Source organism: Plectropomus leopardus, chromosome 18 (assembly GCF_026936395.1).
Source record: "Plectropomus leopardus strain MGB_pleo_1.0 chromosome 18, ASM2693639v1, whole genome shotgun sequence".
Taxonomy (NCBI): Eukaryota; Metazoa; Chordata; class Actinopteri; order Perciformes; family Serranidae; genus Plectropomus; species Plectropomus leopardus.
In genome coordinates, this window is record NC_142193.1 from 23,169,999 (window position 1) to 23,188,845 (window position 18,847).

General features: G+C 40.0%; 1 protein-coding gene across 19 annotated transcripts in view; it reads left to right on the plus strand.

The window, feature by feature from the left end:
- Positions 1-8,004: 8,004 nt before the first annotated feature.
- Positions 8,005-18,847, plus strand: part of cacna1aa (calcium voltage-gated channel subunit alpha1 Aa) — a 101,222-nt gene continuing 90,379 nt past the window's right edge. For 12 of the 19 annotated variants that reach the window (XM_088069183.1, XM_088069185.1, XM_088069186.1 and 9 more), the window contains exon 1: positions 8,007-11,096. In XM_088069183.1, the coding sequence (XP_087925309.1) occupies positions 10,760-11,096 (337 nt within the window). In that variant the 5' untranslated portion in view covers positions 8,007-10,759. Of the gene's footprint in view, positions 11,097-18,847 lie in introns of all 19 variants that reach the window. The other 7 variants (XM_088069189.1, XM_088069190.1, XM_088069193.1 and 4 more) reach the window with 3 other exon arrangements.

An 18,847-nucleotide genomic window follows, 5' to 3' on the forward strand; every position in this document is an offset into this window, starting at 1 on the left:
TTTAACTTCATTACATTTAACTGAACTCTTTAGTTAGCCCACTGCACAAGTTAGGATTTTTTGCATAAAAACATGAGAGATTTAAAAATATGCTGTAATGTGATATATTAAATTACCAAACAGTTTTTACAAATATAGCTGCAATGATTAGGAAATTAGCAAACTGTTTTGATAAACATTTCAGGGTTTGGGGGGAATTTAAAATAATTTTGAGTTTTTTGGGGGTGTTTTTTTTTTTTTTAATTTAATTCTTTGTTGTTGTGTTGGACAATTTAGAGTTTTGGGGTGTTTTTAAAATTGTTTTGAGGGCTTTGGGGCTTTTCTGTTTTTTTTTAAATCATTTTTGTGTTTTTTGTTTTTTCTAACTGTATTTTCACACGGTGGTATTAGTACTTTAGTACAGGATCTGAATACATTTTCCACCACTGGTTACGTAGAATATTTTAACCGTACTTGCATTGTTTAATTTATGTGGGGAGTCCCTTTTGTTAACTGTGATCAGAAATAGATTATTCTACACAATTATCCGGACATGCAGACTTACTTATTGTCTTATATTGGTTATATCATATGAAAATGTTCCTGTACACTGCTGAAGCAGACAACACGTGACAAATTTTAGTTACCATTTATCACATTATTGCTTACATAAATGTAATTGTTTGTATATTATATTTATGAGTGCACTTCCAGGCCTGCCAGCAGTGCTCAGCCTTTGAATAATCTTAATAAAAGAACCCTTCTCTCTTTTGCTCTCAAAGCTTCGAGATGTGTCAGGAAGGAGGAGCCGACACAGAGAAAGGAGTGACTGCAGATGTTGCAGTTCTTCTCTCTGATCCATGGAGGGCGGTGAAGACTCATGGTTGTAAATCAGGTTAGTTAACCACTCCACCTGTGCCAACATCTGGTGAAACCTTTCAAAGTAAAACATTCAAGGAGGAAGTGGTGTTTAACCCTTTGAAACCTGAGCAAATTGGTTTTATTTCTTTCAAACACATGGGAAGAAGGCAGCAACCTGAGAAAAATTAACACAAAATTATTAACATTAACATGTTTCATTAACACGAAACACACAAAAAAAAGTAGTAATAATTAGTCAAATAATGAAAAAGTTATAGAACGTTTAAGAAAGAACATCTGGGGAAGAAATGCCTAAAACTGCTAACAACTATGCAGTATAATTTTAAAGATGTAATTCTGATCATTATAAATATAGTTTTCCCTGCCTTTTTCTTTGTTCCCAAGACATTTGATATTTAATTTTGATGATAGTAAAATTAAATAAATAAGGACATTTGTATATTTGAGGGAAAAATCTATAAACAGAAAATGCTTCATTATTAAAGCAATGAAAAAGAAAATAGAAAACAAAATGTAGAACGGAATTGATAAATACAGAAAAAATAGTATAATATTCTTTCTTTTCTGTGTATGTTATATGTATAGGGTGAAGCCAGGTAATTTTGGACATCAGGTAATAAGGTTTTGTATCTTGGGCTCTTTAAACAGTAGCCAGTGACCAAACATGTTCTTGGGTTGTTGTTGCGAATGGTCTTTATGTAAAACATTTGTTTTGTTTTGTTTTGTTCTTTGAGATAACTAGTATCAGTGGAACAAAAAGTCAAAAAATCACTGGTCCCAGAACGTACCGGGGAAGCCATTTGGCACGCTGATTTTTTCATGTAAGTCATCAGAGGACTGCAGCTGAAACAATAAGGGATTAACAACAAAAATGGTTTTCGGGTGTTGCTTTTTATTAATTGTTTGACTTATAATAAAAGTATATATAGTATAATCCTTTTCATGGGAAGGGTTTTATGTCAGTACTTGAATGAATTCAGGTACAATGGGACAAACATTTAAGGGAAAAGGGACATTTTTTTGCCTATGCTATTGTGTGTCAATCTGTCACCTTTGATACATTTTTAGTATTTTTGTCTCTTAAAAAAATAATAAGATGAATTAAAAAAAAAAACAAACATGATTGTTCCATTTTTTCCTTAACCACTGTCCCATTTTACCCGAACATGAGGGGTAGGTGAGGTTGTTCAATTGTTTTTCTTCACAACATATTTTCTTCATAGAAACATAGCAGAGAACTATAACAAGTTAGAAAAGTGACACTTAAGGTAGTCTGCTGAGTTTTATGTGGTTTTCTTAGTAACTCACCAAAAAGCATCCCTGGCTTCCCCCACATAGTGAAATGTGTATTTGAACTATATGAAGGGTTGAAAAAGAAATGGAGTGTGAAAAAACGGGGAAAAGAGAGCTCTGAAAGCAGAGAAAATGGTGACTTCATCCTCACAAGAGAGTCCCCCAGAAAAAAAACACACTGGCCTATTTACCACTAAGGACAGGTTACCTCTCTCTCTCTCTCTTTCTCTCTCACACACACACACACACACACACACACACACACACACACACACACACACAGAGACTCTCTCTCTCTCATATCCCTCTCTCTGTTCTGCTCCCTCTTTTGCTTTGTTTCCAGGCAAACTCTTCCTTAGTGAAATATCAGTTTACAAGGAAAGTAAGACATCTCCTCTAGCCTCACGGGAACTCTGTGGAGCATCTGTGGACATGTTTAAATTCTGCACATCAGATCTAAAGAGGATAAGGGAGGGAGTTAGGAGGAGATATTGATGGAGGAAGGATATTTTGCTTGTGCAGGACCAGCTGCGTTACCCTACTTATGAGTAGGTTAATAATTCTAGGTGTTTAAAAATGCATTATGCTTATTTCAGCAGGCTGAAAACTTCTTATGTGGGTGTATTTTGTGTGTAGCACTTTGGTCCATCACACACACACACACACACACACACACATAGACAAACTTTGCTTTTGATACACATGAGCACGGACCAACACATGCATATCTAAACACATTCATTGTATATATACACAGGGATTATTAGTGCTCCTCCTGTGAGCCTGCTGTTGGTCGCGGTCAGTGAGCATCCACAATAAAACTAACTCACAATCCCTCCCCTCCTCCAACACACACACACACACACACACACAGACACACAACTGATGTGATGCCCATTTCATTGTTGGATGCCATGTTGCTGCCCGCAGCATTACGCTCATCCAGCCATGATGAGTGTTTTGGGTTCATATTCTCATTCCCAGTTGGTGCGCTCATTTAAAGCGTCTACGATTCACTGCATTATCATCGGTCAGCTTGTCCTGGAGGCATCATTATGTCTTCTGTTGAATCATGCAATTAAACTGAAAATCGCCAGAAAAATACTTGGTCGGTTTGAAAGGTACGTGTGTGGGACCCATCTACAAGAAGACACTGTGTCACAGGATAATTTAAAGGTTTCAATCTGTCATAATATCATGAAAAATGAATGATTTGGGACAGTGTTATTGTTATTGTAGCGTGGTAAAGAGGTACAAATACCTCAACACTGCTGGGGCAAAATCTTTGTTTTAAAGGTCCAGTGTGTAGGATTTAGAGGGATATTTTGGCAGAATAGAATATAATTCATTATGTATTATTTAGTGTGAAATCACCTGAAAATAAAAATGGCTGTGTTTTCCTCACCTTAGAAGGAGCACTTTATATCTACATAGGGAGGGGGTCCTCTTGCACAAAGTCTGCCATGTTTCTACAGCAGCCCAGAATCGACAAACTAAACACTGGTTCTCGATAGGGCCATTCATTTTTTTTGCGTTTTTGCATCGGCCATCATAGTTAGCAGCCCCTTTATGACGAGCCCAACTGTAGGGAAAAACCCCCACTAATTTTTAATATGCAACTGCTTTATTCTTCATTTATTTGCAGGTTTAAATCAGCGGGTTCGTTTGTCTCTGAAAGGAGGAGGAGACCTCTGCAAATTATTGGGCTCCCAATAAAAATGTCCTGATATCTTGATCTGAAGTTATCGGCAAGAAAAGGTGAGCACACATTTGCAGAAGCTGGGGCAGCACCCTATTAGCAATGAGCCAAACAGTGTAGGAGAAATCCTAATTTGTAACGCAAAACTCCTTTAGTCAGTGATTGTTAGCTGTTGTAGGTCCTGTTTATTTGTTTTGGGGAGGAAGAGACCTCTGAGAACAATCTGGCTCCAAATAATAACCTCGTGAACAATGAACACTGAGGGATTCTGAACTGGGAGTTCATGCTTTGCACATGGTAGAAGTTTCAGCTTGTTGCAATCTGTAGTCCTCTCCACCAGATGCTAACAAATCGTATACACTGTTCCTTTAGTAGAAACTAATAATTCATTTGTGAGGGACAACTCAGGGCCCCAGGAACGCTGCGCAGCCTTACTGACATTTTTTTCTAGTGGTCACTTGCAGTGTTGCAGCCCAAAACGTATTTTCCACAGAGTGGCTCAAGGATGACGTTTTTCTGAAGGCCGACCAGGAGGTTAGCTTCACCCCGGCTCCATTCCATTATTTTTTAGCCATTTGAAACCTGAGCAAATTGGTTTGATTTCTTTCAAAAACATGGAAAGAAAGCAATGAGAAAGGAAAGTAGAAGTAATCCAAAATTAGCAAGAAATTAGTAAAAAGTACAACAACAACAAAAAATCATACAAAAAAAAAATAAAAATAAAAAAAGAATAATAATAATAATAATAATTAAATTTAGGAGAAAAAAATAAAATGAAAAAAGTTTTAAAGGCAAGCAAAACTCGGAAAAAAATGTAGTTCTTCCCGAGCTTTTGTCTTTTTTGCCCTAGCTTTTTTTTCCTTTGTTTTTTTTTTTTTTAATAATTGTATGAATCTACTTATTTTTTGCAATTTGTGGAACATTTCTTACTAAGTTGCTCATTGCCTTTTTTCCCTATGTTTTTGAAAGAAATCGCACTATTTTGCTCAGGATCAAAAGTTTAATTACATGTGAAAGGCATCAAAAATTAGCACAAGAAAAGTGATGTTGCTCCAGGATGCAAAGGGTTAAAGCCTGTTTATTTTATTCATTTATTTTTATTTGTTTTGATTGCTATAAACTATCTGTTACACTGCCTCTTGACTACCCAAATTAGAAGTTAAACTTAACTAAACTAAGTACAGCATCTGACCCAATTTTCTATGACTGGACACTTGAATCCTCACCCACCTTACAGTACTTTTCACTGTAGTTATGTAAATATGTATGTTAAGGTGATGGCAAAGTAGCATTTTTTGACATATACTGTAATATGTTGTTAGGACATGTTGTTGGCTGTTAACCCCAATTTGTTGCGTATGATGTGGACCAGTTTTGCAGAGGTTTACATGTAAGTCTGCACTGGGTCTGTAGAGGACTGGGTTCAGCAGGGGCGGAGTGCTCTACATGCATCCAGCCATTGAATTATTCAGCCTTATGAATCATTGAGTCACGACACTCCTTTTTAGGCCCTCGCCTCAGAGATCCAGCCTCACAGCTACCCACCATTTGAACATCTGACAGAGAAAGAAAAAAAAACAACAGAGAACAGTCGTCAGAAGTTTAATTACTTTCTCCATCCAGTTGTGCTGAATCATTACCTATATTTAAGCAGATGTGGCTGTTATTGCCACTGCTGCCTCACAGATTTCAGCATCCTAACAGAACATAAAACATCTGAAGTTAATCATATATACTAAATAAATTACGAGTCTACATAGTGTAAAATATATTGACAAACATGAGCATTGTCAGAAATATTCTTAATTGTATTACAAAGAGGATTTGTTTGCCCCTACCTTGAATGAAATGTGTGATTTCAGTCCTTGTAAAAACCAGGCTATAACTTGCATTCAGTCACAGATACACTGCTGTAGAGCAAACATAGCCTATCATGTTGCATTATTTTTCTCAGCCAAATCTGCTATAAATACACAGAGATTATCATGTATCTCTCGCTCTTCTATAGAGACAGTGTATGTGTTCTTGTGAGGTAACAATGTTTTATGCATGGGTGGCCTGGGAGCTGTTGATCTTCAGTGCTTCTTGTGCTGGCTGTGTGGAATAACAGGTTTGGACAGAAGGCTGCTGCTCCTCAAAGGCTCCAGCTCTGAAGGGCAATAGATAATTTCACAGATCATCACACCCAAGTGTAAACACACACATTTGTGAAGACACACATCCACAAGATATAACAGCCTATAAAGCTGGCAGACACATTTTTTAAGGTAAAAGATGAAATATATCTCATACTTGCTCACTGCAGCATGAATTAGTTGTAGTTTTTTTAAGCTTTTGCTGATTTTTTCTTTTTTTTTCTTTTTTGACAGCTTGGTTGGGACAGTGTGTATGGGACAGTGTGTGTGAAACAGTGGGGTCTTTCATTGTAACATGTGCATCATCATTCAAATGGAAAAAAGCCTTAAACTAGCAAAAGACTAAAAAGCAAGACAGAGGCAGATCTTCCTTCATGCGACAGAGGTAAACAAATAGTAAATACTTACAGTCAGTCTATTAGAATACCTCCTCTAGTCCTGGTAATTCAGGTCATCTCAGTGTGCTCATCAGTGAGTGATCATCACAGTTAAAACATGCTTGTAGCCCAAACGTTTTCCCTTGGAGGCCCAACACCGAAACTTAATGGTGGGCACTGGGCCAAAAGAAAACATCTGTACATATATATATATATACATACTGTTTTCTATTTTATTTTTGAGATGCAAAACAGTACACGGATCCTAAGTTCTCTTAATAAAATGCATTTTGTGCTGCTGATGAGATTATTTTTTTAAAAGGGGGATATTTGAAGAGCATTTTTATCTCACAAAAACACAGATTTTTTTCACGAGAAACACCTTCTTCCTTCTTTTCAAAAAACAAATTTTCAGGTAATTTGTCTTGTCAAATTGTTAATTTGTCTTGTACTTTTTTTTATTAATTTCTCTCTCATTTTGGGTCATTACTTTTGTTGCTCATTGCCTTCTTCTCGTGTTTTTGAAAGAAATCATGCCAACATACTTACGTGAAAAGGGTTTTTAAAAAAAACTATACAAGACAATTATCTTTTTCTGTTTGTTTTGTTGGGGTGAGCTTGCCCAGGGCTCTGAATATGCAAGGTTCAGCACTGCTACATGACATCATAAAGATGCTTGTATATTTCTTTTAATTTTCTTAAAGTTTTGCATGGAGTTAATGGTTTTAGGGGTTGTTTTTTTACTAGTAAGGCAGGATAGGTCGTTAACTGGTCACATCAGTTATGCAGGTGTTTGACTGGGAGCACTCTTTCACGGTAGTAACTGGATACGACAGGCGTTTGCTCAATGCTTTCAAGAGGCTAAGAGACCACGAGAGTCCAGGTGGGAGTTAACTGTGCGCAAGTGACAAGCTGCAGCACGGGAGACACCCCCCTCAAACTCCCCAGAGCCCCCTCCCTACCACATAGTCCTCCACAGCTGCTCAGTTGTGAGCTGCGATGCTGGTTGATAGGTTTTGGTGGGTAAAGAGGCTGAGGCGCTCTCCATGGTCCTGATGCATCCAGGATGTTAGTGCTGGTTGTGTTTGGTGCTGTCCATGGTCCTGAACCCTTTGAAAGCAAATTGGTTTGGTTTCTTATGAAAACATGACTAAAAAGGTAATGAGCAACTTGGAAACAACTACAAATTTGTACAAGCTGACAAGAAAATGAACTAAAAATGAATAAAAAAATATAATATAGAAAATAGTTAATAGGTAGAATAGTAGTAGTAATAGAATAGTAATAGAATACTTGAAAATAAAAAATATATAATTTTAATTATATTAACAGTTTTAGCACTGTTTTAAGTCATTCATTGTTGCTTATGTTTTGTTTTGTTTTTTAACTATTTGTCTTTTCTTTTTTGTGTGCTAATTTCCAGGTAATTTTTATGTTTGTTTGGGTTTTTTCTGTTTTCTTGTTAAGTTGCCCATTGACTTCCTCCCATGTTGCTGATTCGAGATTAACCCAATTTGCTCAGATTTAAAGGAGTTGACTGGTGGCACTTAGATATAATGTCAGACTTGAGATTTTATTTATTTATTTATTTATTCATTTATTTTACGGTATTGTTATGCTATTTCGGTGGCTTATCCATATATTTATCTATCTATCTGGTTCTCTCTCTGATCAGAAATAAGATTTGTGTTCCTGCATGCCCTTGTGGTGGGGTCACCCACGGCTCTCGCAGCCGGAAGCCTTTGCTTAAGTGGACACGAGGCAAAAACGATCCCTTTCTGACATATTGGATAGACGTTTAAGGTCGTGCTGTTATCGATCGACGTTCACAAGCGCAATGTCCCTCTCTTGATTCAGTGTCTTGGAGAGGTGAATGAATTCTCCCAGTCACCCTTAAATCATATGTATGATCATTTCCCATTCACTGAGGAGGCTATTTCTGGAGTCAATCAATTAGGTCACATAATAGATTTAGAGGAATACTGTCCTGTGGTGTTGGGGACTGCAGCCTTCTTCTCCTCTTCCTCGTGGCTTAACATAACATGGCACCAGCACTTTGCTCACGGTGTAATTTTGGTTACTCATGGCATTCATTGAATATGAGACCATTCTTTGCCATCACTCTCCAATAACCAGAGGCGTAGCATCAGTATGTTGTGGAAATGTTGTCACAAGAAAAAAGGCTGCAGTTATCATCTCTCTGCATTGCCAGTCCACGTTGTCTATTTGCGTTATGTCACTGAAAATCTTTGTTGTGCCTGCGCAAGTCACACCTTGAACAGGCAGCAGTGTTTGGTGGAGCTCGGAGAAAAGCCTCGAGGAGAGGAGAGGAGAGGAAAGGAGAGGAAGGGAAGGGAAGGGAAGGGAAGAAGATCCTCGACTCTTTTTCTGGGAGGGAGGGAGGAGAGAGCTCTCTTCGTCCATTAATTTCCAAATGTCTGTTGCTAAGAATAGCCTCCCCCCTCCACCTTCCCTAACAAACACACGCAGACTCGCGCGCGCACACTTTGACGCGCATGTACTCTTACTCACGCGCCCGTGTGCGCGCAGTCATTGTCAGCTGGGTTGCAGCTGTATTTTTGCACAAGCTGTATGATGCCAACACCCCGCCTCTCCGCCACGCACACGCGCGCATCTGTCTATAATAAGCATACTTATTAGGTCTTTATGAAACAAACACTTACACAGAGGTGAAAGGAAACGAGAAACACAGTTACCGATGTCACCTCATCCTTTACGCCAGCAGGCTCTTTTACGCAATATTTGAAATTGATTTGGACTTGGGAGGCTTGAGAGGTCCAGTCCAACTGGGCAGGGCTACAGTCCAAAGCACCTTAAAATAAACAGGCGGTAGTCGATGCCTCCGTCCGTGACATAGGCTACGTCTGGAAGTTGGACGAGCTGCGTGCGTCATGTGCTGCGGCTGCAGAACCGATCAGGCTCTCATTATAGTTCACACAAACTGAAAGGCAACGATTTCGCGCGCGGTGCGAGTTATTTAGTTTATAAGGGAGAGTCTGGCCCGAATTCCAAAAGAAATAGCCGGTCCCCTCCCTTTCTTTTTTTTTTGTCTCCATCCATTCACTGATCCATCCGTCCGTCCGTCTGTCCCTCTCCTCCTCCCCTTGGGGCCGCTGGACGAAGAGAGAGGAGGCCGTAAGGAGCGCTCTACCCTACTCCAATGAGAGAGAGAGAAAGGACGCGCTGCCAGGACATTCGGGCTTATCAGTGCGGACGAAGGTAGACTTTTCGGGGCGGGGATGGTGAGGGACTTTTCTCGGCACTGCTGCAACTCGACCAGCCAAAGCAAGATCATGAGAGGGTGTAAGACGGCGGAGAAGCGGCCGTCATACCCTTGTCTTTGACGACGCCGTCCGTGTGTCCCTTTCTCAGCTTCTGGATGGCCGCGCAGGTGACTGGAGAGAAGATGATGGTTGCAACGAGGGAAGATGTTACTGAATTCGTTTGAGAAAAAAACAGTTTCATCTTCAGCGATCGACAACAATGACACCGACATTTCAAAGGAAAACGGTATTTTTCTTTCTCCTTTCTACTCGAGACTGTGCACTCTGAAATTAGACGCATTAATAACAAATGTCACAATTTTCCTGGTCTCAAGGCTTGCCGGAGCGCACTGGTAAAACCACTGTAAGGTGGCGGGAGCCACATTATTGCCACACACTGTGCCAAACATTGCGGATGTTTCAAAATAAATAAATAATAGTAGCTTTTCCCATTTGAATGCCTTTTAAGTCTTCGGAAACGCAACCGTTTCCAAAAATGCCAAGTTGAACGTCACTGACGGCCGTAGCTAAAGGCTGTTAATTAATTTCAGATTTATTTTTCGACAATCTGATTTATTGAGGCCTGTGTGATATCAGAGGCGTTTAGATTGTCATTACATGCTGTCATGAGAGTAAAGAAATAAATCATCCAGAAAGGTGCAGGAGGCTGTGGTGCGCTCTGATACAGGCATGAACCATGGAGAACATGAAACATTCATGTTAACTCGCTACAGTCTCCCCATGATTTCATGTTGGGGGCGAATCCTGCTTTATACGGACATAAGAACCGACTAAGACAGAGACATCCCACAGCACTACCCTACAGTGCAACCAGTCAGCCAACCGACCACACATTTAATTTCCTCACACCCACAATTGGCCGTTGGCAGAGACGCACAGAGAAGGAGACAGTACATGGGCGTCCTCGTCTGCTAAAACCAGCATAGAACTGCTCGCCGGTTGCAGGTGTTCAGCATAAGCCCACAGGACAACCCGTTGTGCATATATGACGTCCTGATCCAGATGGGATGTAATGTTGTGTGGCTGCACAGCTGAGCATTGGTCTCCTTCTCCGCTGCTTCGTGAAGATTGGCTTTCGGTGTCCAGAGAATGGCGCGGTTCGGAGATGAGGTACCGGCCAGGTATGGAGGAGGGCCCGGAGGAGGGGGCCCGGGCGGCCGCGGTGGTAGCAGGCAAGGAGGACCCCATGGACACGGCCACGGGCACGGCCACGGCCACGGGCATGGCCACGGGCACGGCCACGGTCCACCTGGGGGGCCCGGGGGCCAGAGAATGTACAAGCAGTCTATGGCGCAGAGAGCCCGGACTATGGCTCTCTATAACCCCATTCCCGTGCGCCAGAACTGCTTCACTGTCAACCGCTCGCTGTTCATTTTCAGTGAGGATAACTTCGTCAGAAAATACGCCAAAAAGATCACCGAATGGCCATATCCTTTACCTGCCATTGTACAGTGAGTAAAAGCTGCCACAGTAGGCCTGAGGATCAGGTAATGTGCAGACATGTGTCTGATTCCTTCACATGTTTCTTATCCCATGAGTTAAAGCCATATAACAAACAGATGCATCAGCCCATGTGAGGCAGGTTGCAGGAGGTGACAGAGGAAATTCTGGACATGTAATTTATAGTTAATTAAGAGGAGAGGGCATGAACCGGCGGCCCTTTTTATGGGGCTGTTGATCACCATCAATCACATTTGTCAGTAATTTCATGTCACGCAGCCACATGGGGCCTGCTTGATATAGTGTGTGTTTGAGTGTGTGGTAGTGGTTTGGGGGAGGGTGGGGGTTCTAGGGGGCGCTGCTGGTTGCTGATGTCAGCATGTGCAGTATAGGCCCAGCGCCTGGCGCGGGTATTGAGAAACAGGAGAGAGAGGGGGGGAGGGGAGCAATGGAGGAAAGGTGGGAGAGACCTAGAGAGAGATGAAAATAAGCAGCAATTTTTGTGTGTGTGTGTGTATGTGTGTGTGTGTATCTTTGCAGTGATGCATACACAAGCTCCCATATCAGCATGATGCAGGTGTCTTTTTAGATATGGTGTGTGTATGTGTGTGTGTGTGTGTGTGTGTGTGAGAGAGAGAGAGAGCGAAGGTATGTAAGTGTGAGTAGAAGGCTATTAACTTGTGCGCTGACACAGTATTTAATTTTTCCCCATTTTGAGCCTCCTCTTAATCACACAAGCTGCAGGTGTCACTGAATGAACGTGCCACCATTTCAAACTGTGTGTGTGTGTGTGTGTGTGTGTGTGTGTGTGTAGGTGTGTGTGAGTCTGTGTGTGTGTTTGTGCATGTGTGCATGTACTACTACCACTGACTGTGACAGTGTTAAAATTCCAGCAATTCCCTGCATTTTCATCTTTCATGAAACCAGCACATATTGCACCATTCAGGAAGGGGGAAAGAAATAGCAAGTGATCTCAATATTTTCGTTTGGATTTTCTGTATGTCTGTGTGAATGTGCGCAAATGTGGAAGTAAGTTTCTCTGTGAGTGTTAATGACAAGAGGGGAAATTGGAGTAATGATTGTATTGATCCATGCTGATGCTTGAGCCGTGACATAACTACACACACTAATTGGGCTGCTCTGGTGAAATGCAGGAGCTACTTATAGTGCCTCTGAATCATGTCTATTCACTGTCTAAATGACAGATGTGTGTGTTAGTGAGAGAGAGGGAGTGTGCACAGGAAATCTGATGTTTTATATTCATAGATTTGCTTTCCAAAATATCATACAGTGATAAAATAACTCTAAAACTCAAGAGTGCCATGCAGTCTTGAAGCTGAACATTTATTTTCAATGAAACTAGTCATTTGTCCAGTGTTTTCAAAAGGTGTATTTCTTACTTTTGAACAAAACCTTTTGGACTTTGGGTTTCAGTTTGGTTATTAGTTAGGGTGTGTTCCTTATTTATATAAGCAATAGTTATAGTATTACCATATTGATCAAAATGCAGACAGCTTGTGTTTACACACTGCATCCATAGGAAAGAAGAAGAGAAATGTGGTACTAAATGATATCTGATGTTGCAACCCAGTTTGCAAGTAACAAAATGGTAAAATAATAACAAGAGAAAAAAGGGGCCCTTGGTACTTTGTCTCCTAATGATTTGATCAGGGGCAGACAACATGCAACGACAGTAAAAAATGCACAAGGAGCTATCATCTTTTGAAATAAATACTTTTATGAAGTGGCTAAAGCTGGACCTCAATAGGTTAAAGTTCAAAAGACTTTCTTGTGAGAGGCAAGTTGAGATATACCTTTTTACATTTTGACATGTCATAGTATGAAAGGGAAATGTGTAAATCCTAAAACTGATGATTGCTGAATTCCATTTAGCTGCTTCAGTTTTAGGGACATAGTAATGTGTATGCTGGTTCACCGTCACACTATCATGGCTGCAGCACGTGACTAAAACATTGCCATTGTTAATGTTATTAGTAACACCTGTGCTTTTTCTACCATGACGACAGTCGCCTGTGGAAAAAAACGGCCTACGTGCAGTCTGCACAATGAGGCGCCATGGACTGCAGGGATAATGTGTTTTTGTAGGCTGACACAGAAATAAGCGTCACCCTGGTCCCCTTGTCAAAAAGCCAATGGGATTTTTCCATTAGGTTTTGGATTATTGCAGAAAATAAGTTGTGTGACAAACAAACATTTATGATACTTGCATTTTATTCAGCAAGATAATCTTCACAAATGAACACCATGCACTTTTGTGCTTTTTTTAAGCTTAATTGCATCACCAAAAGTTAAAACTTAATGATAGGCTATAAACAAACTACACTACGGTCACAAGTGGGATTTTGCTGATGTATTTTACGTCGTAGAACCAAATGCGAAAGTCTCTTAGGCTTATGATAACCTTATGGTTATGGAACCAGAAGTGCAAAAATGATAACACATTTCCACGTTGGACCGATTTCTGCAGCACTCTATATAGCAGGTCCCACATAGCTTTAAACATCTTTAAGTACACAATATTATTTTTTTTCCCCATTACAAAAAATGTTTTTCATTTTTTCACTCCATTTGGCAGCATGGGAAAAGTCTATATCTATGTGATTATGGGTCTGGTGAAGGAAAGAAAGTCCAAAGAATAGAGGTGAACTAGCTTAAATGGAACCGTAGCACCTTGTTTTCATTGAAGATTTTTTTTTAACATGAACAAAATAGTATAGCATGTCTTGTATTGTGCACACCTATGAAATGAACTGGTTAGGAGGCAATATGTGAGGAAGGTTAACTGCATGCGTCGTGGTTGTTTTTTGACAGTCCAGAAAGCAGCTGTCGATGTGGTTTGTATATTTACTTTTTCTGAATTTGCCATAATATATCTATTTTTGATATCTCAGATACAGTCCCAGCACCAATGTAGAGGTGTTTGATCCAATAACGTGCACACTTGTACGATCTAATGTAATCCAACACATTAGCACCACACTGCAATAACTCCTATGTTTGTGAAGCTTATAATGTTCAATATTTACTGAGACTGTGTCAGGGTGTTGATTCAATATATCTGTCATTTCTGAGGCTGTGCTGTGTGGTGGGGTTGCTTATTGGTTTGTAATAAATTGTGAGGTGTAGCTACTACAGCATTGTATCCGCCCTCCCCTGGGAATATATTCACTGTCCATCTTCTGTATAACTTGCTGGCAATCTTGAGTAAGTTTGAGCTACAGATGATGTTATTGTGTGGCTCAGCTTGGGAAAACCAACCAAGTTGAGGCTTGAAAGTACAAAATTTTTGTAACCTCCTCAATCGCTATTTCAAAGACAAAACCGCTCTATACACTGAGCCACCAGGCGCCCCCCACAGCATGTTTTGAAATTCTTTCCAGTAAAGGTCTGAGTAATAATCTTATACTTAATCACCCACTATTTTGTTATGGATTTTGTTATGTTTGTGTGATTCATGTTTAATTGTCCTTTGAATGGATTAGGGCCTACTAAATTAGCTAATTTACAAAAGCTTGAGTGAGTCTAGGCAGTTCTTGGCATGCAGAGGTTGGTGTGGTGGCAATACCCATATCAATCATAAGGTCATCTCAGGTAACTCCAGACACTGTGGTGTCAAGGTGTCTGGTGCCTCATCAGTTTCGCACATCCTAGAACTTTCAGACCCAAATAATTGACAGAAAATTGATATTGCATAGAGACGCGGTAGACGTCCATTGATTATCACTGGCAATATCAATCCTAATTGAAATCTATTTAACACATGCTCTGGATCTTCCACATGTCATGAAGCTGTTGTAACTTTCCCATCATGTCAAAACCCTCACAGTACACCAGCGAACAACTCTCAGAGGCACTCAGCAATTTCAGTTAAGATATCCTCACCGATAGACTGAAAACTGCATTTGAACCTTCCTTTATTCATGCTGGGGTCAAAGAGAGGCTTTCTGTCCTAATCCTTCCACAAACAGTCCACACTAGCAATCCCCACCACCACCATAGGTGGATTAGGACATAATAGATCCCTGGGCTTGGATGCATTAAAGCCCCCCCTCCCCCCAAAGGGACGTAGTAGTAAATGTGCTGTTCTTTCTTCCCAGTAGTTGAAGGGCCCATATTGCATATTTGAGTACTCAGTACATCTAAAGTCCTATAGATCAGTGGTTCCCAACTGGTGGGTCACGGTCCAGAAGTAGGTCACAGGTCCATTCTGAATGGACCGCAGGTGTCTCGAGAATGTGTCAAGTTCATGAAAAACACAATTTATTCCAAAGTACAGGCAATTTCTGCTGCAGAGCTTTCCTTTTGAAGTGCCATTTCTGCTCACTATTACAATATGCTTTATTTCTTTTTGTCCTCAGTCAACATGTTATTTACATTTTGCTCAATGAAATTGAAAAGGGTTTAGTTTATCAAATGTTTATTTCCATATTTGTTAGGATCCCCATTAGTTGTGTCATAAAGCACAGACATATACCTTAAACATACTCTGAACATTTCAATGTGCACAAAGTAGCACATTTAAAAACATACATTAAACATAACTGTCAACACTGAAATGCATTCAAAAACATGCATTAGACACAACTATCAGCACAAATAGCAATCATAAAACCTAATGTGTGGACCATGAACTAATGACTAAAGAGAAATCTGGACCCCGTGGCTGGACCAGTTGGGAACCACTGCTATAGATAAACCAAGGAGAGAGAAACACTCACTGATAGTGCATCATGGTTTCTTCCTTGTGACATCTTCAAAGTGAATGTTAAGGCTATTTTTCAGCTTTTCATTTCATAGGATGTTTGGGGCTTTGTTATTGACATGCAGAGCCTGTGATTAGGGGCCCCTTGTTGGTCCCTGGGCCCATTTGGTAATACACCCATTCCTGCCACAGATACTGTATCACCATAAATAAAAGATGTGCACTTTGTATGTTGTCATATTGAAAGAAATGAATAGCAGGCTGATACTGACAAACACTGAACATCAATGGACCCCAAACAAGTAAAACCTAATTAAACTATCCTTAATTTTAAGAGGTTTTCTGGTAACACAGTATCTGTCATTTGTCCTTCATTGACTGTTCACTGGTCAGCGTAAAGTTAATCTTATTGCAAAACAAAATGAAGAAAAGGGCTGAGAATATTCGTGGCAACGTTCATAAAAACCTAGTAAAACTGTGATTCATTCATTAGAATCTGGAGCCAGCAGATGCATGTTGAGTCAAATGACTGATGTTTCTCTGAACAGAGACTAAAACAGTTTTTTGTTTCACCAGATGTATGAGACTCACTGGATTCACTATTCAGCAGAATTATGACCCGCAGCAGCTTTATTTAGTTGTGAACTGACTCTGGACCCATGGGAGTACCATATAAATAACTATTCTCTCTCACATCCGCATTTAGATACAGTAGGCAGATATTTGGTTGTTTAATTAGAATTAGCATTACAGAGTTCAGGTCTGATATTGTGCCATTTACTTATTTAAAACAAGTGGTGGGCAAATAGTGTCTTGTTAAATGCAATTAATAGCAGCATTTATCTTTCACACTGAGTTTGATTAACATATTGAAGCGCAGGCACACAGAGCCAAGTGTTCAGCATGGATGGATTTACTAAGCAGGCCTACCGGGCACAGGCCCAGGGGCCCAAAGTGTCAGGGGGGCCCCCTTGCTGTCACTTGCAAAATGTCAAATTAAAACCAGGAAATTACTCAAAATCATCCCAAAGAGACACAAAACAACCACAAAGAGGCATAAACTGACCACAAAGAGATACAAACCCACAAAAATTGCAAGATGACCACAAAGAGACTTAAAACCACCTCAACATCTGTGTGTCTTGCTCCTGTGTGCATATCTCTGCCCAAGGGCCTATCGTCTCATAATCCACCCGTGGTTTTCAGATACAATCCAATATCAGAATTTAATTTTTGTTGAGAATTAGTGCATGCAATTGCTAGAGTGGGTCTACTAAAATAATTTAATTATGTAGCCTATAGCTACAGAAATAATACCATGCAATACACCTAAGTACATTTTGATAGCCTACTTTTCTTTCCATAGCCCATCTTTGTTGTAGAGCTTTCTTTGAAGGCATAAAACATATAGGCTATGAGGAGCGACATTTTAAAAGAAAAAGAAAGAGGGGTAAAAGGGGGTTGGTGACCTTATGTATATCAATTGAGGGCTCTGACTCGGTTAAAGGTTGTGCCTTTATGTCCTCAGAAATTACATATCATGTTGCATGCTGGGAGAAAGTTGAAACTAAATTGGTAAGGACCTTAGAAATGAAATCCCCATTGGCTGTCCCTATGACCTTTGACCCTGAATGGCCATTTGACCTTGTCCAATCCATTTCAGGATGCAATTTTGCAAGTGGATCTTCATGTACTCGTTTGTTTCTGTATATGTATGAAGTGTTAGCTAAGTTCATAAATGTGCACATCTGCAGGACACTGATTTTAGCAGCCACAAGCATTGAGCACACAAACACACACATATTCGCCCCACACACATATGCTATACACACACCATATGGTGTTGCCTGCGTCATCAGTGTACACTTAAGTGTGTTTTCCTGTGCTCCTGTAAAAGGAGAAGAAGTCAATATATGTTCTAGCTATCTATAGTATCAAGCTCAATATGAAATATAATACAAGTAATGTGTTTTATAAATTAACCACACCCTCTCATAATTAGAAGATGTTAAGTTGGGGAAGTTGTTTATAATATTCTGTGGACTACTTAAAAATATAGATATAGCATCCTGTGTGCTTACTGTAGCTGCCATGAACATTGTGTTTATGTGCTCGCATTGCGTGTGCTTGTGAGTAAGTAATGGTGCCATATCTGATCCTATGACCCAGAATCAATAACAGATCAAATGGCCATTCAAGACTAAGTTTAATCTCTTTGCTGAGCTTTTCAACTGAGGAGTAAACCTCTCTTTGCTTGTGGTTACCAAAAAAAAAAGAACATTTTGGTAAAGCACATTTGTTTGGCATAATTGTCTCCAGATCATGGATTTAATTCCATGTGTTACAGTAAGTTGCGTTTTGGCAAATTTGCTTTGGTGTTATCGCATATGAATACTGTCATATATCTGAGATTATAGAGACCCCTAAATCGACTGAGATTCCTTCAAGTCAAGCAGTCGTTTTTTTATTTAATTTTTTGTAAGTCTTTGTTCTTCTGGAGACGCTTTAGTCCTCAGATTTCGCTGCAGAGTGAGCGCGCTTGACTTTCACACTACTCTTTGGTACAAGCAGTTGCAGACACGATGCAGCACCCTTAAGGAGGAGAGAGAGACTGCACCATAAGGTGAAAATGTGTTTAAATTACAGCTCACAGCAACTTAATACAACACAGTCTCTGGATTTTGTTTTATATCTAGTGTCGGCAAAAAATGTAATTGCACATTGACACCATTAGCTAATTTACTACATTACATGAATGCCGTCCCCCTGAGTCCTGTTCAACCTTAAAAACTTGAAAAAAAAATGATATAGACAAGACTGACATAATTCTGAGGCGGGTACAGCCTGAGCAATACAACCTGTGTTGCTATTGCTACTAATGGAGATGTGCCAATCATAAAGGATTTTCAGTGTTGTATTATAAGTAATTCTGATTGACTGAGCTTTCCTACAGTTGCGAACAAATGCATGTGGATGTAATGCTTGCATGTGCTACTTCCTGATTGTGTCCACAC